Here is a 25,479-nt window from a genome sequence, read left to right as displayed (position 1 = left end):
CTGGTATTGTGATCCCTCCAACTTTGTTCTTTCTCAGTATTGCTGTGGCTATTTGGGGTCTTTTTTTATTCCAGATGAATTTTTGGAGAGCTTGTTCTGGATCTTTGAAATATGTCATTGTTGTTTTAATGGGGATTGCATTGAATCTGTAGATTGCTTTGGGTAGTATGGACATTTTAATGATGTTGATTCTACCAATCCATGAACATGGTATGTCCTTCCATTTGTTTATGTCTTCCTCTATCCCTTTTTTTCAATGTTCTGTAGTTTTCCGAGTACAGGTCTTTTACCTCCTTAGTTAAGTTTATTCCTAGGTATCTTAATTTTTTTTTTGATGCAATGGTAAATGGGATTGTTTTTTTAGTTTCGCTTTCTGTGAGTTCATTATTGGTGTATAAAAAGGCCATAGCTTTCTGGGTGTTAATTTTGTATTCTGCTATATTGCCAAACTCATTTATTAGGTCTAGTAGTTTTGTTTGTTTTTTTTTCATGGAATCTGGGGTTTTCTGTGTATAGTGTCATGTCATCTGGGAATAAGGACAGTTTTACTTCTTCTTTTCCAATTTGGATGCCTTTTATTTCTTCTTCTTGTCTGATTGCTATGGCTAGCACTTCCAGTACTATATCAAACAGAAGCGGTGAAAGTGGCATCCCTGTCTTGTTCCCATTCTTAGGGGAAATGAGTTTAGTTTTTGCACATTGAGTATGATGTTGGCTGTAGATTTGTCATATAAGGCTTTTATTATGTTGAAGTATGATCCCTCTATTCCCACTTTGTTTTTATCAAGAAAAGGTGTTGGATTTTGTCAAATGCTTTTTCTGCATCATTTGATATGATTATGTTATTTTTATCTCTCAATTTGTTTATGTGATGTATCAAATTTATTGATTTGTGGATATTGAACCATCCTTGCATCCCTGGAATAAATCCCACTTGGTCATGGTGTATGATCTTTCTAATGTAATGCTGAATCTGATTTGCTAAAATTTTGTTGAGGATTTTAGCATCTATGTTCATTAAGGATATTGGCCTGTAGTTCTCTTACTTTGTGGTGTCTTTATCTGGTTTTGGAATTAGGGTAAGGCTGGCTTCATAGAAAGAGCTTGGAAGTGTGCCTTCCTCTTGAATTTTTTGGAATAGTCTGAGGAGGATAGGTTTTAATTCTTCTTTGAATGCTTGGTAGAACTCCCCTGTAAACCTATCCAGACCAGAACTTTTGTTTGCTGGAAGCTTTTTTATCGCTGCTTCAATTTCTTCGGTAGTTATCGGCGTAATTCAGGTGTGTTTTTTATTCTTCCTGATTGAGTTTTGGGATCTTGTATTTTTCTAAGAGTATGTCCATTTCATCTAGGTTGTCCATTTTGTTGGAATAGAGTTGTTCATAGTATTTTTTCATAATCGTTTGTATTTCTGTGGGATCGGTTGTTACTTCACCCCTTTCATTTCTGATTTTGTTTATTTGGGTCCTCTCTTTGCTTCTTGGTGAGCCTGGCTAGAGGTTCACCAATCTTGTTTATCCTTTCAAAGAACCAGCTCTTGGTTTTGTTGACCTTTTGTATTGTTTTTTTGGTCTCTCTGTCGTTTATTTCCACTCTGATCTTTATTATTTCCTTCCTTCTGCTTATTCTGGGCTTTTCTTGCTCTCTTTCTAACTCTTTGAGTTGTAGGGTTAGGTAATTTATTACCATTGTTTCTTGTTTTGTTTTGTTTTTTTGCTGTATGCTTGTAGAGCTATGAACTTCCCTCTCAAGACTGCTTTCACTATGTCCCATAGATTTTGGATTGTTGTGTTTTCATTGTCATTTGTTGCCATGATGCTTTTTATTTCTTCTTTGATCTCTTTGGTAACCCAATCATTGTTTAATAGCATGCTATTTAGCCTCCAGTTGTTTGATTTTTTCCATTGTTTTTATTGTAGTTGATTCTAATTTTATGCCATTCTGGTCTGAGAAGATGCTTGATATGATTTCTATCTTTTTGAATTTGAAGAGACTTTGCCTGTGTCCCAATATGTGGTCTATCTTTGAAAATGACCTGTGTGCACTTGAGAAGAATGTGGCTTTGGGGTGGAATGTTCTGAAGATGTCAATTAATTTCATCTGATCTAGAGAGTCATTTAGGATTGATGTTTCTTTGCTGATTTTTTTGTTTACAGGATTTGTCCAGTGGTGTTAGTGGGGTATTAAAGTCCCCTACTATGACTGTATTGCTGTCAATCTCTCCCTGGATATCTTCCAGAAGTTTTTTTCTGTATTTGGGTGCTCCTGTATTGGGTGCATATATGTTTACCAGAGTTATATCTTCTTGTTGAATTGCTCCCTTTAGTATTATGAAGTAGTCTTCCTTATCTCTTGTAATGGCCTTCACCTTGAGGTCTAATTTGTCAGATAATAAGTATTGCTACCCCAACTTTTTTTTCATTTCCATTTTCCTGAAAAACCTTTTTCCATCCCTTCACCATCAGTCTGTGTGAGTCCTTTGTTCTGAGGTGGGTCTCCTGTAGATAGCAGATACATGGGTCATGTTTTCTTATCCATTCGGCTACCCTATGTCTTTTGATTGGGGCATTTAAACCATTTTCATTTAAATTATTATTCATAGGTACTTGTTTGTCGCCATTTTTATTCTTTATGCCTGTGTTCCTTCTTCTCTTCCTATTTCTTCTTTTAACAGCAGGCCCTTTTAGCATTTCTTGCATTACTGGTTTGGTGGTAATAAACTCCCTTAGTCCTTTTCTGTTTGTGAAACTCCTGATTCCACCCTCAACTTTGATTGATAGCCTTGCTGGGTACAGTATTCTTGGATTCAGACCCTTTCTTTGCATGACTTTGTATATTTCATTCCATTCCCTTCTGGCCTGATGTGTTTCTGTTGAGAAACCAGTCGATAGTCTGATGGGAGATCCCTTGTAGGTAACTTTTGGTTTCTCTTTAAGATTCTTGCTTTGTCATTTGTGTTTGCCAATTTAATTATGATGTGTCTTGATGTTGGCTTTTTGGGGTTCATCTTGTTTGGAATTCTGTGAGCTTCTTGGATTTGTGTGTGTTTCTTCTTCCCAATACCAGGGAAGTTTTCTGTCATTATTTCTTCAAACAGGTTTTCTAATTCTTGCACAGTTTCCTCTTCTTCTGGCACCCCTATTATGCGGATGTTGTTTTGTTTTGTGTTGATCCAAAATTCCCTTAGGCTCTCCTCCTGTTTTTTTGTTTGTTTTTTCCAGTTGCTGCTCTGCTTGGGTATTTTTTCCTACCTTGTCTTCTAGTTCACTGATGTGGTCCTCCGCTTCTTTTAGCCTACTGTTCATGCTTTCTATTGTGTTCTTTATTGCACCAATGCCATTCTTCATTTCTTCTTGGTTATTCATTTCCTCTTGGTTCTTACACATATTGTTGAATTTGTCTTCCATCCTTTTCAGCATCCTTATGACCGTTGCTCTGAATTCTTTCTCTGACATATTGCTTGCCTCCATTTTGTTTACTTCCTTTTCCAGTGATTCCTCCTTTTCTTTTGTATGGGGGCTGTTTCTTTGTCCCCCCATGTTCCCTCCTCTCAGGGTGTCTGGTTATGTAGCTCTCTCCCTCCTGCATTGATTCTCTCTAGGCAATCTCTGACCTTTCCATCCATGGATTGCCTCACCAGCTGTGTTTAATTCGCCAATTCCAGGTGGATGTTATTCAATTCAGCTGTTCTTCTATCTGCTCTGTGAGAAGGCACAGGACCCGTCCGCTTATTTGGCTGCCACCTTGTCTCCCCCTGGACAAACATTTTAGGCACTCGTGGCTGGAGAGGCTGGAGTCTTGGTGTTCGTGGGTTAGCAGCAGAGGCAGCTGGTCCCTGGGTGTTGTGGTTGTAGGGTCCCAGGAGGTATCCAAGTTCTTCCCGGTTGAAGGTAAGGCTGGGCGTCCAATCACAGCTGCTCTCCCCTTTAAGATGGCGTGGTCTCTGCAGCAGAGCCATCCACTCCAGGAGAGATTTCCACAGTAGTAGAGGCTTCCCGGCCAGGGGAGCCTCTCCTCCAGTCCCCAACAGTCCTGTGGAATATAACTGTCCCTCACTCACAAATACAGACACTCCCTACATGTCCACACACTCTCCTTTAGCTCTCTCACTCGCACACTATCTTGAAGCCTGCCTTCTCATTGGCTGCCATCTTGGATCTCCAGTTTCTTTTTATTGCTTAGTTTTTAAGACATTATTTTTGACAAAGCAAAGAGCACTTTATTGTAAATACTGTTCATGCACATTTCCCCCCTCAAAAAATCATAATCCAGAAATGCATTTTAGTGGGGAAAAAATCTCATTGTTATAGGAAAAAGTTGTCTTTTCTGTTTTCTGAGATTTCTCACCTTTAGTCTTTAGAAAGATCTGGGAGCAAAACTCTAGTGGAGTGCTAATTGCGTATTTTAAAGTGGAATACAGGTTCCCAATGAGGTTACTGACTAACAGGCATAACCCTTTCCCCTGCCATACTGAGTGTCCTTGCTCTGCCCAAGTCGACCTTTAGGCTTTCATACCTCTGCTGTACTTAGAGTGCTTAGGGAGCTTAATAGGAACAGTAATTCTCACTTCTATCTGTTATACAGAGATTAGGTAATCCTGCCTGTTTCAAAATGCATTTTCCATCCTAGACCTTCTACCTTCACCTGATGTGAGTGCTTTAGAGAATCCAAAAACGAATGAATTTGATCAAGTCAGTCATCTGTTCCCAGCAGAATATAGCATGTGCTCTGTCTCACTTGGAGACAGCTTTGGGTTTGGGGCCTTTAAGTCCAGGTGATTCTTTCAAAGGTTAGCATGGCCCTGGAGATCTGAACCTACTATTTCTCCCCAAGTCTTCAGGGAGCCCACTAGATGCTCCAAGGAGGTCTCTGAAATATATAGGGCCAGGCAGATCTGGGAACCACACTCAGGGAGGATTAGGATCCAAACAAACCAGTAGGAGAAATGTATGTTGCAAGACAAAGAGCGGGCACTTGGACACTACTCTCCTTGGACAGCACGTCACATTGCTGCAATGGCCTCTCCAGTCACGGTTGTAGGTTTCTTTCCTCCTCTTTGTAGGACATCTCTACTTATGAGCCCTTCACAAACCACCCACTCTGCAGGCTTGGCTGCCAAAGGCCAGACCATCACCGCCAGAATATATGATTCCCCCAGCAGAAGCCAGCCAGCAGCATCCTTACACTCACCACCACCTCCTCTCCTTACTCCTCATTCTCCCTCCACATGGCTCACATCCCCCTGCAGTTGGCCTGCTTAACTCTCCCCCTTATTCACTTCACTCAATTGTTTATTATTTTCTTTACTTTGTTGAGAAGTTTCTAGAACCTCAAGACCCAGGAGACTTCCATAGGAATAATAAATTCGGGGAAGGTCTTCATGCTCCCCGCTCCCCCCCGCCCAGCTCCACCCCTGGCTCACTCTGGAATTCCTCGTCAGCAGTTGCTCCTTCCTGTGACTTGCCGCTGAACTCTGCGGCATGCCCCCGCGAGGCCTCTCAGGATACCTGCTATGAATATTAGCCATTCTTCATATCCACTGTTGTTCTGTGGCTTTGGTTCAGCAAAAGAGGACTGAAATGGGGTGTGTACAGGGCTATGAGCAAAGGTTCTCTTTTTTTGCCCGTGGGGTTTTTTATTTCTTTTGCAAAGGCTCTGGCCCATAAACACAGCCAAACCTAGGCTGAGTTCATGAAGGCATGTTGGCTCTGAGCTGCGGCTGGCTTTTGTTTTGTTTCCCCAACCTAATCTGGGTACTTTCTAGCTGGCCTCTCCATTGGCTGGAGTGCGGGGGTGAGAATGGCTATATTACTCACGGGAAGAGAATAGTTATAGGATCCACGGCTTTTCCTCTGAAACTGTTTCCTTCTCACAGCAGTTGCACCTTGATTATTACAGAACACTTCTTGAAAGTCCTGAAATATTGTCCCATTTCGAACCAAATGGGAAGGAATCAGCAGTCTCCTTCCTTACAGAATCTAGACTCGGTGTAATCGCTAAACTCACCACACAGAGGGGAGTTCTGACTTGGGACCCAAACGTATGGTCTGGCTGCCGTAAAAAGACGGAGCTCTTTCCATTGCACAGCATGGGATGGACCTCGAGAGCATTATGCTAAGTGAACATAAGCCAGTCAGAGAAAGATAACTATCATATGATCTCCCTCATTTTATGGAATATAATAAACAACATAAACTGATGAACAAAAACAGCTTCAGAGACAGAGAAGCATTGATCAGCCCGTCAACCCTCAGAGGGAAGGTAGGGGAGGGTGGGGGTACGGGGGAGCGATCAACCAGGGAGAGATCAACCAAAGGACTTATATGCAAGCATATAGGCCTAACCAATGGACACAGACAACAGGGGGGTGAGGGCATGAGTGGGGGGGATGGGGGGGTAACATGGGGATAAGGACACATATGTAATAACTTAATAAAAATTTTTTAGAAAAAGTATGGCCTGCCCCAAGCATGAGCCACATTCTGGAGTTCATTAAAAGGCCATCTGGTCAGCGGACTGAACCTTCTTCCTCAGACCCGGGCAGCCTGCAGCCGGGCCCCTCTGGGTCATCTTAGTCTCCCGTCCTGCAGGCCAGGTAGCACCTGCCAGAAGCCTGAGGGTAGAGTCAACCAGGGCTTATAAACCCAGAAATTTGAAACTTTAAAAGAAAAATGCTGTGTTTTTAAAGGTGTGTTTTATGCCAAGAGCCTACTGGCAGAGAAGGACACCTGGGAATGCTGGGTATTATCCACTTGAGATAGCTTCAGTCCCAATCAACACTACTGTGAAGTTAATGAAACTGGACCAATTTCCTAGAGCCCCCTGCCCCCACCCGTTCCCCAGGTGGCCCGGTTAACCCTGGGTAAGCATGTTGGTCAGGACTGCCCAGCGCCAGCGTCCACAATGCAGTCCTCTTTTCACAGCCAGGATTGTGTATGCATGGGCATCATAAGTGGCATCTCGCCTTCTTACCTGTAAGAGAATACCCAGGCCCTCAGGTGATAGGTGAAGGCAGTAACCAGGCCACAACCAATTCCCTTTGGAGGAGACCAGGCCTTAATCAAGTCATAAATCTGGACGGAGCTGCTTTTCATGCTGAGAAATATATCAAGTTCTTCCACCAGATGCCCAGGAGCATGGAGACATTCGCGTACCCCCTGCCAATGGAAACCCAGAGCTTGCCCTAGGGGTAAAAAGACATTTGGGGAATGGAAAATGGGCTTGTTATAGTTCCTTTTTTTCCAGGAATGTTTTAAAGTTCGTTTTCTTTGGGCAAGTGTGCATGGGAAGAGTGTTGGCCTGGTTATTTGACCAGCTTTTTGGGAGGTCCCAGAAATCGGAGTGAAAATTAAAGCTGCTTGTCTTCTCCACAGCCTTCTGGGGCCCAGCTGACAAATGGGGAGTAAGGAACTGTGTTTTTTTTCCGATGTGAATTAATCACGGCTCTCGGTCTCCTGCCTGGTGCCAGTCCCTACTCATTCAGTGCTGCTTTAGAGACCATCTCTGTCACCCAGGGGAACCTGAAAGGAGAGGGAGCCAGGAAACGCGGAATCCCTGATTTCATCCGGTCACTCCACAGCCTCAGAGCAAGGCCCGTACATACCATATACCACGCGCAGAACAGAGATTTCTCCATAAATTTTAAATAGCTGCATGTTTTCCAGTTTTGTAAAATTAAATTAAGGAAAGGACTCCCAGACTGACTCCACCAAGTGCCAAGTTTCATCCCAGCACACATCATTTTTATAGTAAGTTTTAAGTCCGTGAAAAGTACAGGATTCTAATGGCAATGCTGACAGGCCCGGGGCCAGCTCCTGAAGTCATAATGCCACGTCTTTATATTTTTACATGGCGCGTCCTAATCCGCCACAGCTTTAGGTAGCAGTGAAGTTGTGAAAGCCCTCGACAACACTCAATCTCCCCCTCTCCCAGATTGCGTTTCCCCATCTTCAAGCCACCCTTCCTGGGAGCCTCTTTCAGTCCATTTATGTTTTTTGCTTCGCATAATCCATGTATCAAGCTCAGCTGAGCTTTTGGCTGGAAGGGAAGAAGGGAAGGGGCATATATGCACTCTGAACACTTGCCTTCTGCTCGTTAAGGCTAAGAACTCACGAAAGTGAGCTCTGGATGTGCGGCTCACTCCAGTGGCGAGCAGCTAAATGAACGCCTGCGTTGGCTTGCTCTACCCTCCAAAGAAGCCCGCAAATCAAACTGCTTGCTTGTCTCTTAGCAGTCCAGAAATCCTGCTGCTTAGCAGCAATATCCACTGAGTAATGATCATGATGAGTTCAGAGCTTCTTTCTAGACAGGTGCCTAGCAGGCAGCCTCTCCCACCGCCTGTAAGGTGAGCCAGCCTCTACCGCACCGGCTGTGGAAGCCAGGGCACCAGGCCCCCTGGCTTTCTACCCCCACGTCTCCCTTACCTGTTGAACTCAGGCTGTTTCCCTGAGTGACGCTATTTTAGTTCCAGAAACCAATGTGAAATAGGAGACAAAAGTGAAGAAAATCACTGTGGTCAATTAGACTTAATCAGGGGTGTCAACTTAGTGGCAGGTTATAGCTGAACTGACTCCCAGAAGATACCATTTCACATATAATTTATTTTTCTTATAGTACACATCTCCATTCTAAGCTTTTACCACTCTCCAGCTAATGTGATTTTTTTAAAGTAGGTGAAACTAGCAGGAAAACCCTCACACATATGTGAATCATACCTGGCTTTGGCTCAATTTAGAGCCACAGTGGACCCAAGAATGGAGGCCTAAGGGCACTATTTTCTTTCACTGGTTAGGAAGAGTTGATAGAGAGAGGCTTTCTGCTGCCAGAACTCTCATTAACGAAGCTTCGCTCCCTCCTCAGCCACCGAACCAACTCAAGACCTGTAATAACTGAGGCTGAGGGGAGACAGAAGTCAGTCCCTGCTGACTGACTGTTTCCTGGGGTGAGGGTGGACATGGGCAACATCACGTGGCTGGGAGGGAATCAGAAAAGGAGATTCGAGCCCTGCATGAAACACTGTTAACTTCCTCTCTGAAGCAATGGGGCGGGGGAGGGGTTCACTGTTTGGCTCCTCTTGATGTGTGGAATACGTTAGCACATGGTTTTTGGTGTCCTTGAACCTGGCACTCACGGCGATTGCTCACCCTCGAGAAGTGATTGGTATTTCTTTTACTTTAACAAATGAGAAACGTCCATGACAGAAAGGAACCCCTGTTACAAGCCAGGTTTTCTCATTAGCAGTGAAACGCGGATAATTATTCACTGGGAACATACACGGTGGGAATTCATGCAAGAGTCCTTATTTTGACTATTGCTGTTGGCAAACCTCAGAGACCACTGTGTACACACAGAGACGCGCACATAAACATGGACAGAAAGCACGGGGCTCGCACTGCATGTGCCGAAGAGGGTATGCTTCCGAGGACAAAGTACATTTTTAAGGAGAAGAAGCTATGTATCCAGTGGAAAGCATTGAAAGACATATTAGTGATAGAAAAGGCAATTTGTTCATTTACTTAATTATAATTAGTTTGTTTGGGTCTTTGCTTTTATTTAATTGTGGAAAATAGACTTTCCTAGAACATTTCCTCTGGAGTCACTGTCTACATGTGAAGGAAAATACAATAACCTATTTAGCAGATGGACACTGCCTCAGTAAGGAAATATTTAGGACTGTCATAGTTAGGCTATACATTCAGCAACCTCTAATAAACACCTCAATAGCAGTCAACAGGCAGGAAAAGGGTCCAGTCATGGTCTGGCAACCTACCGCTACCTAGGGACCCAGGCAAAAAATGGTTAAACTCCTGTTGCTCTGACATCCTGGAATATTGCCCTTACCCACCTAGGCCGGGATGGTTTGCTCCACACACACATTCACAATAGCAGGCTGGAGGAAGGGGCGAGAAGTACAAGTTCTTTTCTTTTAAAGACTTGTCCGGGGAGGCATACACATCACTTTCCCTCATTTCACTGAATGTAATCACGAGGCCCACACCTTATTGCAAGGGCGTATGGGTAATGTCTCTATTCCAGGCAGCTACACACCTAACTCAAATTCAGGGGCTCTTTTACTGTAAGAAGGAGAGGATCGACATGAGGGGATGACTAGCAGTTTCTGCCATACAGGACAACCAAACTAAAGTTGTCAGAATCAAGGGTGACAGATGTACAAGTGAAAGTGATCTCTGACTTCAACAGAGCTGAATGAAGGCCAGGAGGAATTTTTAAGTTTGGCAGGTTATAAAATATTTGGGGAAACATCTGCAAATAACAGGCTGGAACAACAATATTTTTTTGTTGTTTTTAAAACTTTATTTTTAAAAAAGCATAGAGCTGAATAAGCAGAATATGTGAAAAGCAATTCTTTGGACACTGAGTCATTCCTGCCAATAAATGACTAGACGGTGCAAACAAGTTTCTTCCTTTTCATTATGAATAACTTCACATATGTGTGAAGTAGACAGAATAGCATGATGACCCCCATATAGTAATCCCCCAGCTTCCGTAATCAATATTCTGCATTTCTCTTTTATTAGTACTTCCACCTACTCTCCACCCCTCCCTACTAATTATTGTTTTAGGTAAAATTTGCAGACATTAATATGTACAACTCTTAACCATAGACTTTTGACAGATGCACCTTTGTAACTATATCCTTGTCTAACATATGTTTGATCACTTGATTTTTTTTTCAGTCTTTTTTCTCTCTTTCACTGGATAATTTCCATTACTATATCTTCAGTTTCAAAAATTGTTTTTCTATAGAATTTATTCTTCTAGCAAGTTTATCCAGTGGTTTTTTATTTCATAAAATATTTTATTTCTAGAAGTTTATTCAATTCTTTGTATAACTTCCATGTTTTCCTTTAAATACTTACCATGTTTTAATAGCTTGTTTTCATACCCTTATCTAATAACTAGAGGCCCTACGCATGAAATTCATGCGCGGGTACAGTCCCTAGGCCTGGCCTGCATCAGGGCCATCTTTCCTGGCTGCCGGCAGCCGGCCCTGCCCCCCGCCACCACCTACCCCCCAGTTCCTCATTCGCCATGGGGCAATCGGAGCCTGCTGGCCGGGGAAAGGGACCAAGAGGTGGTCAGTGCGCCTCATAGTGACTGGTCAAGTGGTCGTTCTGTTAGGGTCAATTTGCATATTACCCTTTTATTATGGAGGATAGGATTCCATCATCCCTGTCAATTCTTTTTTTATTTTTATTTTTTGTTAATCCTCACCTAAGGGTATTGATTGGTTGCCTCCCACACGCACCTCTACCAGGCCCGGGATGGAGCCTACAACCAAATTATGTGCCCTTGACCAGAATCAAGCCCTTGACTGGAATCGAACCTGCTACCCTTCAGTCTGATAACACTCTAACCACTGAGCAAACTGGCTAGGGCCATCCCTGTTGATTCTTGATCTATTTCCATTGACTTGTTTTTGTCTTGGTGTGGGTCACATTTTCCTGCTGCTTGACTTAATAAGTAATTTTTTATTGAATGTTGGATGGTGTGAATTTTATATCATCAAGTGTCTGGATTTCATCTTTTTTAGAGATTGTTGGATTTTCTTGTTAAGCAGTTAAGCTATTCTAAGTCTAATCAATCTTTTAAGGCTTGTTTTAAGCTTGATTAGGGCAAGTCTAGGGTAACCTTTACTCTAGGGCCCTCGGGAGTCCCTGCTGAATGCTCCAGATTATCAGTAAGGATGTGCCACTCTGGCTGTTGAGAACATGAAGGTCTTCCAGCCCTCTTAGAGCTTTGGTAAATATTAAAATACAGGTCCCTGATTGGTCTTTTCTCAGTCTTACCAAATTTGTCTTATGCATGTACATATTCAATTGGGCAAAGACTGAAGAAGAATTTATGCAAATTTCTGGAGCTCTCTTTCTATGTAGCACCCATATCTCCAGAATTCTTCTTAACTACTTCCAGTTGCCTCAGCCTCTTTGAACTCAGTTCTGTCTCATCAATTCATCCAGACTGCTATGTTCTGCGTGAGACACTCTTCTGCTTTGTGGTTGAATTGTGTCCTCTAAAAAAATGTTAACATCCCTAACCCTCCGTACCTTGTATGTCATCTAATTTGGAAATAGAGTCTTTGCAGATGATCAAGTTAAGATGAAGTCATAAGGGTGGGCCTTAATATGATTGGTGTTCTTACAAAAAGAGGAAATGTGAACATACAGACAGACACTCACTTAAGGGAAAACTCCATGTGGGCATGAAAGCAGAGATCAAAGTGATGCATCTATAAGCCAAGGAACACCAAATATTTTCATCAAACCACCAGAAGATAGGAAAGAGGGATAGAACAGATTATCTTTACAGCCCTCAGAAGGGAGTAACTCTGTCAACACCTTGATCTCAGACTTCTAGTCTCTAGAACTGAGACAATAAATTACTGTTTGAGCTGCCCAGTCTGTGGTACTTTGTTATTAACAACCTTAGGAAGCTAATATACCCTCCATGCTTTGCAGTCTAGAATGTGACTCCAGGCAGGAAGCCAGGGAATTCATAGGGCTCACCTAATGCTTCTCTTATTTCAGACATCACAGTCCTCTACTGTCTGTGCCTAATGTCTAAAAACAGTCATTTCATACATTTTTGTCCAGTTTTCTAGTTATTTAAGGCAGGAGAGGAAACCCAGTCCTTATTGCTCCATCATGACTTTCAAGTTTTTTCCTTTAATTTCAACAGTTTGACTGTAATGTTCCTAGGTGGTTTGTCAACCTTCTTGGAACTTTAGTTTTCCAAAAATTTGAGAGGTTTGGTAGTTTTATTTCTTCCCAATATTTTTCTGTCTCATTTTCTTCTTTCCTTTTTGTACTTTAATTGTACATATATTATACATTTTAATATTTTCATAAAGATCCATAAACTCTGTTTATTTTTCTTCAATCTTTTCCCGCTGTTCTTCACATTGGGTAATTTCTGCTTAACTATCTTCAAGTTCACTGACACTTTCTCCTGCCATCTCTAATTTTATAGTAAGCACTTCTAATGAATTTTCCATTTTATTTTTGTACATTTCAGCTCTAGAATTTGTCTATATAGTTTCAACTTCACTACTGAGATACTCCATCTGTTAATTTATTATGAGTATATTTTCCTATATACTTATAATTGCTGCTTTAAAGTCACTGTCCGCTCATTATAACATTTGCATCATCTCCGGATTGGTTTCTACTGACTGCTGTTTCTCTTCAGCATAGGTTACATTTTGTCTTGCCCAGTGGGTTTTTATTATATTCTGGATATTATAGATGATATATTGTAGAGACTCTGGATTCTGTTGTTCTTCTCTGAAGAGTGTTTGTTTTTGTTCCAACAGGTAGTTAACTTCACTAAACTAAAATTCCAACTCTTTGTTTTCCCTTCAATGGACACAGACTAAACTTTGTACTCTGTTAATTCAGCTTAGTTGCTGATCTTTTTCTGAGTCCCCTGGGATCTGCCCATTAAGAATTTGTGCAAGATTTGTGCATATTTTGAACTTTATCACCCCTGTGACTCTTCCAGGATTTTCCCCTTAACTTTCCAGCTGTTATAAAAAGCCCCCAGACTCTATCCTCTGACATCTCAAATCAGTAAAGCTGTAAGTTTCCCAGCTCCCTGAGCCATGTGGAGAGTAAGCAGTTTTCTCAGGCAGAAAACCACAAGCTAGAAAATCACACATGTTGTACCTGGATTTTTCTAAGCTCTCCCTCCTGTTTCTGCTATTGGTTTTTGTCACACCTCAGTACTTTCAAAGAGTTTTTGTCTCATGTAATTTTTTCATTTGTTTATATTTTATGATTGTTACCTGCAGGAAGATAAGTCCAACTAAGTTATTCACCATTCCTGGATGCTAGAATCCCCAAATTGTTTTAAGAATTTTCTGACCAAGATCTACTCTGTTCCTGTTTTGCAACATTTGAAGAATTTTCATTCACCCTCATTTTTAATTCATCTTTTTAATAACCCGGTTATTGGCCCACTTCTAAAGATTCAAGACCCAGAGATAAATTATCTCTTAAATAAAGAAATGGGTTTGCAGAGCATTAAATGGGATATTTTGATTATACAAACACTTTTATTTCCAATTCCACTAACTTGGAATTACTGACCATTCAGACATGAGTTGTAGTGAATTTTACCATTTATCTTATCTGAAAGGGGGGATTGTTCAGTTAGTTATTTTCATAAACTAATGAAACTACTCTTTCATTTCACAAGTTATTAATTTCTTATTTACTAATAATGTGTTTCTTAGTCAATTTCCATATCACATAGTCTCAATTTTTCTCCCATTTCTCAGATCACTTCTTCTACTAGTAAGTCTCCTCTACTACCTCCTCTTCCTTCTTTAATCACTGAATGCCAGAATTCTCCCACTGATTTGTCCTGAGGCCTGATCTCTCCTCACTGAAGGTTTCTTCTACACACATATATGAGACTGGGTCCCAAAATCTGTGTCTTCAGCTCTTACCTCTGACTTACACTTTTATCTTTACAACCTCAATGGATTTTCCATCCTGGATTTTCATAACAACCTTTAAAATCAATATTCTTTAAACTAAACTTACCCATCTTTCCTGACTTACCTAATTCTATTAGTAGTCCCTCTAGTGTTGCAGTATCTTTAGCTTCTCCTCTTTATCTCCACCACTTTCCTGCTCACATCCTGTCAGAGCAACCTTGACAAATATGTCTCACTTCTTGCCACATCTGAACTGAAATCCTAGAATCTCCTTTCTCTCAGCCCAGTGCATCTTGCAAATAATCACCTTACTGATCCACCTAAAGCCCATTTAGATTGCATCACGCCCCTTCTTCAGTTGCTCCCAAAAGACCAGATTCTGGCCTTCAACATCCTTCCCATTGCAACGCCCACCATGCCAGCTTCACCTGTGTTCCCCATGTTTTAGTCAACTGGTATTTTCTTCTAGCCACAACACCTGTTTTCTCATTTTTGCATCTTTGCTCACACCACTTGTAGACTGCCCTCCCCTTCCTACTCTGTATCCCTGGTCTCTGCTTATTTTAATTGTAAATAACCTCCAAATATAATATCTCTTCCATGAGCCCTTCATTTACATAGTTCAGTTTCACTATATATTGATCTAAGTATACATCGAATATAGATCTATTTTGCCCTTGGCTACATGGGTGTGGGAGGAGATGAGTTTGAGATGATATTGAGGAATCTTGGAATCTACAAGCACCTTAAAGATCATCTAATTTAGTGGTTACTAATGGAGGAATTTCTTTTTTTTAAAAAAAGCATGACTTACTTTTTTAATTGATTTCAGAGAGAGGAAGGGAGAGGGAGAGGGATAGAAACATCAATGATGAGAGACTCATTGATCAGCTGCCTCCTGCATGCCACCTACTGGGGATCGAGCCTGAATCCCAGGCATATGCCCTGACCAGGAATCGAACCATGACCTCCTGGTTCCTAGGTCATCTCTCAACCACTGAACCACACAGGCCAGAACAAGTGAGTGCAAGGAAGCAGGAATGAAACAAAAGGAACAAGAGAGGGAAAGTTTCTTTGAAGATTTTAACTAGAAGCTTAACCAATGAGTCCTTCAGGATATTGCACGCTTGCAGTTGCTCAACCCCTCTAGCCAATTCATAGTTCCCAGGCTAGACTGACAGGCATCTCCCCTACTTCACCCCGACTTCACTGCTCATGCGCCCATCTTCCCCTTTGTTGGACCTCTGGCCCCAGTTATTTGCAGGGAAGGGACCTGTGGTTCCCTGGGGGGTATAAAATTACAGCTTCCTGGTAAAGATGCCCAGTAACTATGCTTACAATGTCTGGCCTCCCCTTTGCTTTCTTCCTATTACTCATATTAATAAACTAGTTACAATGTAACACGTGGATCAAGGAGAAGAACTGGAAGGGATTATTTTCTCCCTAAGTGCATCAGTTAACTATTGCCATGAAAAAGGAGGAGAAGCATTTTTTAAAAAGAAGAAAAAGAAATTGCATTTAAAAAAAAAGAAAGAAAGAAAAGAAAAACAAGATTCAGTGGCCTCAAATAACAATCATTTATTCTTACTGATCTTATTTAGCTCAGCTTATCTAAACTGGGTTTGTCTAGGGTGACTTGGCTGTCTGCCATGTTTCCCTCATCCTCCTCTTGGGATCGTCAGGCCAGTCCAGGCTTGTTCTTCTACTGGCAATGGCCACAGCACAGGACCACAAGCAAGGACTCGCAAGGTCTCTTGAGGTCTAGTGTTTGGAGCTGGTACACCAGCACATCTGCCTCATTTCTTTTATTGTGGTCAGATACACACAAAATAAAGTTTACTGTTTTAACCATATTTAAGTGTACTGTTGAGTAGCATTAATGACATTCATATTATTGTGCAGTCATCATGCTCTGCATCTCCACCATTTTTCATCATCCCAAACTGAAACTCTGTACCCATTAAATAATAATTCCCCATTTCCCCTTCCCCCAGCCCCTGGCAATCACTATTCTATGAACATGACTACACTATGTATCTCATATAAGTGGAATTATACAATATCCTTTTGCGTCTGGCTTCTTTCACTTAATGTTTTCAGGGTTCATCCATGTCATCAAATGTATCTGATTTTTGTTTGTCCACCCATTGATGGACATTTGGGTTGTTGTCATCCATTGGCTACTATGAATAATGCTGCTACGAACGTTGGTGTAAAAATACCTGTTCGGGTCCCTACTTTCAGTTCTTTTGGGTACATATCCAAAAGTGGAACTGCTAAATTATATGTGTAACTTTTTGAGGAACTGTCATATTGTTTTCCACAGCGACTACACCTTTTTACATTCCCAACGTACAAGAGTTATAATTTCTTCACATCTTTAACACCACTTTTTATTTTCTGTTGTTGGATTTTTTTTATAACCATCCTAATGTCTGTAATAATTAGTGATGTTGAGCAGGTATCTTTTCGTGTGCTTATTGGCCATTTGTATATCTTCAGAGAAATGACTATTCAATTCTTTGCCTGTGTTTTAATGTGGTTGTTTGTGATTGTTATTTTTGTAGGAATTATTTATATATTCTGGCTATTACTGCCTTATCAGATCTATGATTTACAAACATTTTCTCCCATTTTGTGAGTTGCCTGTTCAATCTGTTGATAAGTGTCCTTTGCACAATAGCTTTCAATTCTGATGATCTCCAGTTTATCTCATTTTTCTTTTGCCATCTGTGCTTTTAGCATCATTTCCAAGAAATCTTCACCAAAGCTATTATCATGAATCTTGTCCCCTATGTTTTCTCCTAAGATTTTTTACTTTTAACTCTTAGGTTTAGGTTTTGACCCATTCTAAGTTAATTTTTACATGTGATGTATTCAACATTTTTTGCATGTGGATGTCCAGTTTTCCTCGCACCATTTGTTGGAAAGACTGTCCTTTCCCTATTGAATGCTCTTGGAATGCTCTTGGCCCCCATTTTGAAAGTCATTTGACCATATCTGCAAGAGTTTATTTCTGGGGTTTCTATCTATCTGTCTGTCTTTATGTCTGTCTTTATGCCAGTACTGTACTCTTTCAATTACTGTGGTTTTATACGTTTTAAAATCAGTAAGTGTGAGACCTTCAACTTTGTTCTTCTGGTTAAAAATTGTTTTGACTCCTTGGGATCTCTAAAGATTCCATCTGAATTATTAGATAGATTTTTCTATTTTTGCAAAAGAACATCATCAGGATTTTGATAGCCATTGAATTGAATCTGTAGTTCACTTTGAGGACTATTGACATTGTAACAATATTAAATCTTCCAATCCATGAACATGAGATATCCTCCCATTTATTCATGTTTTCATTTCTTTTAGCAATGTTTTGTAATTTTCAATGCACAAGTCTCACCTCCTTAGTTAAGCTAATTCTTAAGTATTTTATTCTTTTTGATGCTACTGTAAGGAGAATTGTTTTTTCTTAATTTCCTCTTCAGATTGTTTATTGTTAGTGTAACACCTAACTCACTTTATTGGCCAAAGTAGTCACATGGCCAAGGTCAGGAAGGAGGTGGGGAAGTACAGCGCACCCATCATGGGAGGGCACTGCACAGTTACATGGCAGAGGGAGTCAATACAGGGAAGAGTAAAAAATTGCTCCTGTAACACTATATCCTATACTGAGCTTCCTATGCAGATTTTAGCATTACTTTTCCAGGGCCCTTCTTCAGAGTAGTCTGTTCCAACCCCTTCAACCTACACAATTACAATAAAAATGTAAAAGCAGAAAGAAAGGGCAAGGTGCTGAAAGGAGTGAGCAGACAAAGGATGTAGGTAACAAGGTGCCTGCATAATGCTGGTGCCCAGCTGAACAAGTACACATGGCAAGGGATCAGAAGGCCTATTCGTTGACCTTGGGAAGGTCTCTTAACATCTCTGAGCCCTGGTTTCCTCCTCTGGAAGTGGGCTAGATGATATCTAAGGGCCTTTCCTCTGTTAAGTCTGCCTCCTATACCAATCCTAACAGTGCTGCCCCAGAATAGAAAACAAGCCAACACTAGAAAATCCCTTTTCTTTACAGACCCATAGGCACACACATCCATGCAGATGGCCATCTATGTGTGTCATAGATCTCATCATTTTCTGCTTTGTATTTCAGTTTTATTAGCGTGCTTTTTTTTTATACTCTGTCATTGGCTATTTTCTTGCAAGAGGAAAGATAATCTTAACTGTCCCCAGAATAGTAGTTACCAATAGATTTTTTTTAACTGAAGGAAATCCTCTAATATTTTAATTTTTAATGACTTATCATGTGTTTTAAACTTCCAAGTAAATTTTCAGTGGAAGCTAAGTTGCTGGGAGCACAACAGCAAATTCAGCAAGAACTCTGAAATGAGAGGAAATGAGTTTTCTCTCACAACCGCTCAGTTTATTTTACTAATTCTATGCTACAAAGCCTTTAGTTGATACGGTATCTCCGTTTAATATTTTGGAATTTTAATGTATCAAAATATGTTCAATGACTGTGTAAATAAGTGTGATGTTGTACATGTCCAGTGCAGGCTTGGTAAGAATTGTCTGAATGCCAAGGTTCTTGACTTATAGAGAAATGAAATTAGTATTTAAAATTGTTTTCCTAGTCTCTGTTGAAAAATTTTGGCTTGAAAAATCACATAAAGAGTAAAATGGACCCTGACCAGTTTGGCTCAGTGGATAGAGCATCGGCCTGTGGACTGAAGGGTCCCAGGCTCGATTCCGGTCAAGGGCATGTACCTTGGTTGCGGGCACATACCCAGTGGTCGGGGGGGGCGGTACAGGAGGCAGCTGATCGATGTTTCTCTCTCATCGATGTTTCTAACTCTCTATCCCTCTCCCTTCCTCTCTGTAAAAAATCAATAAAATATATTTTAAAAATAAGAGTAAAATGGAGGCAGATATTAGACTTTTACCAACTAAAGTTTGATTCTTAACTATTACTATATAGTGTGTACCTTTTTGAACTCACTGCATTTGAAGAAATGATTTCTTTCATTATAAAATTGGTGTAGGAACTAATTAACTCCAAAAAGTGTTCAATGAGTAAATATGAATTGCTTCATTTTTTTAAGTCAGTACAGGGACATAGGTAGAAATAGGCACTTTGTGTCCTTCAAGAATTTTTACTTAATTGAACGAATAATAGTCATGTTCCCAGAACCCAGAGTACACAAACATCTCCTGTTTGCTTGGGAATGGCAAGCAGAAGAAAAATGCCCTGGGAGGACCATGTTGTACCCAGGGCCCCTAGAGCCACAAACACACTAAAACAACTCATCAGGAATGTGCCCTTTTTGGCTTTACCGGTAGCTTACCTCTCCTCTCCTCTCCTCTCCTCTCCAGGCTGCCCCATCCAAGGTCACCCTACCCCCAATATCACCTGGTTCCATGGTGGCCAGTCAGTTGCCACTGTCACAGGATTGACACATCACATCTTGGCAGCTGGACAGATTCTCCAGGTTGCCAATCTAAGCAACGAGTCTCAGGGGGAATTCAGCTGCCTCGCCCAGAACGAGGCAGGCGTGCTCGTGCAGAAGGCCTCTCTTATCATCCAAGGTAAGAACCCTTGGGACTTTGGGTGCTGGGCTTATTTCTTGAACAAGTGAGTCCCCCTGAGAATCTAGTTCTGTAGTGGACGAAATGACTTCTGGTTTCCAATGGTCCCTAGAATGTGAAAACTGACGCTGAACCATGTTTCCATCCCATGAGGCCCCTCAGCAGAGCCACCAGGCCCCACAGCAGCAGAATCTGGAAGAGTCAGTGCTGCTCTCATAGGTGGGACCCAGGAAACACCATCTTGTAGTAAAGTCAAATGCATTTCCTTTATGCTGGGTGAATTTGTAAAGAAAACACGCAGTTGAGTGTAAAGTAGCCTGTTACGAAAAATGCAAATTTTGTCTGTTGGTTTGGTTCCAAAATAAGACAGATTTGGAACCACTTGGTTATTGCCTCCCGCCCTGGAGAGTCAGGGCCGGTGCCGGGACCTGCCCATCACCCTGGAGCCTTCATCTGTGTCGCACACTGAGTGCTCTCCAGGTTCCTCTCCCATGAGCCAGTCAAAGACCAGACTGAGAAGCCTGTGTGGCTGGTGCATTCAACTTCCAGGAACACTGGCGGCTCAGAAAGCCCTTGGGCAGGGCCTGGTATTTGCTGCACCAAGAAAGTATGGATGAGCCCAATACAGTGGGAGGGGAGCCATCACTGGCCTTGTCATAGAAACTAAAGGAGGCTCTTGAGTTTTCCATAGGCCGGTTGTACCTGTGGTCGGTGTGTGACACTTTCAGGGAAAGCAAAAGTCCACTGTGTATTCTGAATGGAGGATTCTGTGGGAGGCAACAGACTTGTATGTCAATATAGCCCATAAAAAGGGAGACCTCTGAGCACATCCTCCCCCTTTTTCCCTTAAACATCCTCCCCCACCATTTGGCTTTCCAGACAAGAAAGTGAGTATTCCATTGTCTTGCCAGCCAGCCATTCTCTGGTGGAAACCGGATCCTATCTGCAAGATTTGTAACACGCAACTTTGCAAATAAGCGCTCACAGTTTACCAGCCCACAGTTATTTTAACAGCTTCCCTGCCAGTGAGTCCCAGGCCCCCCACACAGAAAATGCAGAGAAATTGCCTTTCTCACTGTCTGGTTACGTCGGTGACTCACGTCATCGAGGGCTCTCTGGGTAGGTTGGTTTTTCGTAGCAGCTACAATGTCCAACTTGAATCTGCACTTTTAAATACGATTGTGAAGTATCTCTGATATTTTTCTCTCTCTTGTTGAAAAACATGGTCACTTTCTGGTGAGCCAGTTGGAAAAAAAAGAGTGCTTTAAGAAGTATGTTTAAAAAGAATAAGAGCTGCAGCCGCTGATTAATACTCTCTCTGTGCCAGGCCCTGGGCGAGGCTCTTGACCTTCGTTCTATCCAGGCCTCATAATAACTTGAGGTTATTAAGAGCTATTGTGCTCATTTTCTGGGTGAGCCAACGGAGGGCTCTGGAGACCACATAACTTGCCTGGATAAACTGAGGGGCCAGGCTCATTCATAACAACCATCCCCCTCCTCCCCCAGCGCCCTATCAGAAGAAATATAGAGCATGGGCAGTAATGCTCTCTGCTTTTCACCTTCTGTGACAGATTACTGGTGGTCTGTGGACAGACTGGCAACCTGCTCCGCCTCCTGTGGGAACAGGGGCGTTCAGCAGCCCCGCCTGCGGTGTCTCCTGAACAGCACAGAGGTCAACCCTGCTCACTGCGCAGGGAAGGTCCGCCCTGCCGTGCATCCCGTCCCCTGCAACCGGAGAGACTGCCCTTCCCGGTGAGTGAGGCAGAGGCTGGCTCAGGCCTCTCCGCCCCCCAGTAAGGACCCCGGCTTTTAGCCAAGTTGGTGGCCAGCCCTTCCTTGTCTAGTACTATGCAAGGGGGGAACTTCAGTGCAGAGGGGGACATGCCCTCCAAGGAGCTGCTCTTTCCTACAAGCACGGCTTTGTCCAGACTCGGCACTCTGCAGAAACTACCCCTCACCTCTCAGGGCTTCCCCGGGCATCCCTGTACCTGAAAGGCTCTGTTCAGGGGGCAGGTACATCCCAGGCGCTGGCAAGAGATAGCTCGCATCCTGCAGTGAGAAACTGGCTCTGTTTGTAGGAGAAGAAATGTGTTTGCAGCTGAAGTGCTCAGGGATGGGGATTACTGCCTCGACCTCTATCCTTCCCCTTCCTTCAAACTTTAAATACCTATGCTAATCAATACTTCAGCTTAGTCGAAGAATCTGATCCCCTTCTTTTCCCCAAACAGTGGCATCCTGCTAACATTGAACTACGTCTTCATTTCCTTAGTTGCCTCAATGTTGGCTAAACATTCTCTGCATCTGGGACCCTCACAGAGCCCAGACTGACACCCACAGTCTCTGCCTCTCACAGCTTCCTCGGGCTTTGAGAAGCTGTGAGTCCCACTGAGCATGCCCACCGCAGTCCTCAGTCAGTAGCTGCAGGGATAATGGATGGGCTTCGAGTTGGCACCAGCATGGTGCCCTGAGCCTGGGGGGACTTGGCTGGTCCCTGAAATGCCCCTCCACTGCCTAGCTGTAGGGCTTGCGTACACCACTTAGGCAACCGCCTCGTGTTTTGCCAGCTGAGTCATGAGGAGCAGCTGAAACCAGGAGAGACTCAATGAAATATGAAACACGCTCATTAATATCAGCAGTTTGACTTGCTGACGGGAAGGTTTCCACGGGAATGATTAATGTCCTTTTATACCCTTCCTGAACTGTAACATAGCCCGTACCTCTCCTCTCTCAAACCCCTCGCCCCGGCTCCTGAAAAATTGCTGAAATGTATATTTGGAAATAAAAGTTGATTGAAATGCAGGCCTGACATTCACCAGGGATATGCGAGCCTGGAAGACTGCCCTTGCCAAGCTGTGTGAAATGAAGAAGCGGTCTCGGACATGCCAGGGGCTTTCTGATTTGCTGGGGTGATAGTCAGAGTCAATCAGCCTCATTTACTTCTGCAGATGAAATAACGGCCGCGTCTGGTAGGGTTTCAGGCCCCCAGGAGCTTTCACACGCCTCGCGCCTGCTTCCTAAGTGGCTCTGCTTCTGTAGGCTGGAATTCTGCACGCAGTCCTCTCTCTCCAGGGCAAACGGAGCAGGGAAGTTCCACCAAACAAAATAAATCACAGATCCAGGCGCTGGAGGAATTGGCCTCCTGTCCCTGCTCCTGGCCTCTCCTGAGAGCCAGACTAGGAAGAGAGACTGCACTAGGAAGTGGCCACAGGTTCACCTTTGAGTGGCTGTCCCACCTCGGGCACTTCAGCAGCCTTCCTTGCAGATGCAAAAAAAAAAAAAAAAAGGGCGGGGTGGGGGGGCAGGCACCCTGGTCCTCTCTTTTGAATAGCTGTGGGCAGTCCTGTGTGGGCCCACACAGGACCATTTCATTTAGACAAACTTTTTCTCGGGCAATAAAACCAAAGAATGCTCCCTCCCACCCTCCAGTTTGAGTGAAATGGTTGGAAAGCACCGTCTTTTCTCACTGTTTTCCCCAACCTATCCCCCCTTCCCTCCTCCTCTCTGAGAATTATCCTAGGGCGTAAACATGCAAAGAGAGCCCCTGCATGTTTGTACATGGACCGGGGATCTCAGGGTTTGCCAGCTGCCATCTGGGCTCTATGAAAAAAGCCATGTTTCAGTGTTGGCCAGTCTCACTTCCAAGGATCCGAACTATAGTTGGAACCAAGTATTCTGAGGACAACTCCTTTCAGCTCTCTAAGAGGTGCAAGACCTACGGACCGTGACTCAGAGAGGGGGCACGTAGCTCCAGAGCGCTGGAAGGAGCTTGCATGCTCCTGAGGGACAACATCAGAGACATGGGTTAAGGCGAGGCAGAAAATACAGTGGGTACCAGCAGAAACAATGTGGGCTTCAGTGAGACCAGGTTGCTCCTGGGTCAGGAGGTGAGTGGAATGGTTGGAAAGCACAGGTTTGGATGGGACTTCCCTGGGAACTGTCTCTCTGCCGCACACCGGGTGCCGGTAAGAAGTACGAGAACTGCAGAGCCGTGTAACTCAGGGTTTTGAAACCCGGAAGTCCAAAATCAAGGTGTCAGCAGGGTTGTGCCCCCGCCAAAGGCCCTAGGGGAGCATCTGTTCCTTGGCCCTTACAGCTTCTGATGCCTCTGAGCATCCCTCGGCTTGTGACCACATCACTCCCTCTTCTGCCTCTGTGAGCACACTGTCGTCTCCTCTTCTGTGTGGAATCTCCCTCTGTCTTTCTCTTACAAGGATACTTGTGATGACGTTTAAGGCCTAACCAGATAACATAGGATAATCCCCAAATCCCTCATTATATCTGCAAAGCCCCTCTGTCCAAATAAAGTAACATTCACAGGTTCCAGGGATTTGCCGGAGGTTTCTTTGGGGCGGCCATTTTCAGCCTATCACTCCAAGTACATACAGTAAAAAGGGCCATGGCCCCCAAATGAGCAGCTGTGTGGTGAGAGCCGGGGGGGAGGGCTCTTTTCCTGAGAGCATACAGCCTCGTTCCTTTCCCCGAGACTGACACCTCCTCCTCTCCACAGGTGGATGGTGACCTCCTGGTCCGCCTGTACCCGCAGCTGTGGGGGAGGCATCCAGACCCGCCGGGTGACCTGCCAGAAGCTGAAAGCCTCTGGGATCTCCACTCCCGTGTCCAATGACATGTGCACACAGCTTGCCAAGAGGCCGGTGGACACCCAGGCCTGTAACCAGCAGCTCTGTGTGGAGTGGGCCTTCTCCAGCTGGGGCCAGGTGAGAGGAATGTATCTGACAGGTAATCTCAGGGTGCTGACCCTGCAACAGTAGGAGGTGCCTCGTATGTGATCTATCCGGGAATATGTTTCATGTGCACTGAGAACAATGTGTCATCTGAAGTTTGGGGATGAAATGCTCTCTAAATGTTTATTAAGTCAAACTGGTCTAATGTGGCACGTACAGCAGTTATTTTCATACTCATTTTCTGTCCGGATGATCTGTCCATTGAAGTAAGTGGAGTAGTAAAGTCCCCAACTATTATTGTATTACTGTGAATTTCTGCCTTTATGTCCATTAATGGTTGCTTGATATTCTTGGGTGCCCTTCTGCAGAGATATTTACAACTGTTACATCCTCTTCTCGGATTAACCCCTTTAAAATTATGTAATGTCTTTCTTTTTATATTCTTTGTTTTAAATACTATTTTGTCTGATATGAGTATTGCTACTCCAGCTTTCTTTTCATTTCTATATGCATAAATATCTTTTCCCGTGTGTGTCTTTCTATCTAAAATGAGTCTCTTATAGGCAGCATGTGTATTGGGTCATTTTTTTAATCCATTCTGTCACCCTGTCTTTTGATTGGATCATCTAGTCCCTTTACATATAATATATTGATAGGTGTGTGCTTATTGCCATTTTGTTGTTGTTCTCTGTGCCTTTATTCTGCTCTTGATTTCTTTGATTTGTTGGTTTTCTTTAGGGTTTTGATTGGATTTCTTTCTCT

At 43.0% G+C, this 25,479-nt stretch overlaps 1 protein-coding gene across 1 annotated transcript in view; it reads left to right on the top strand.

Annotated features, from left to right (window-relative positions):
- Nucleotides 1-25,479, top strand: part of ADAMTSL1 (ADAMTS like 1) — an 863,772-nt gene that overhangs the window by 817,923 nt on the left and 20,370 nt on the right. The window contains 3 exon segments of the mRNA XM_014460878.2: nt 19,823-20,035; nt 21,607-21,787; nt 24,543-24,750. Of these exon segments, the coding sequence (XP_014316364.1) occupies nt 19,823-20,035; nt 21,607-21,787; nt 24,543-24,750 (602 nt within the window).

This window comes from Myotis lucifugus, unplaced genomic scaffold (assembly GCF_000147115.1).
Source record: "Myotis lucifugus unplaced genomic scaffold, Myoluc2.0 scaffold_144, whole genome shotgun sequence".
Classification (NCBI taxonomy): domain Eukaryota; kingdom Metazoa; phylum Chordata; class Mammalia; order Chiroptera; family Vespertilionidae; genus Myotis; species Myotis lucifugus.
The sequence above is the reverse complement of the archived record's forward strand: the minus strand, read 5'-3'. Positions and strand labels throughout refer to the sequence as shown.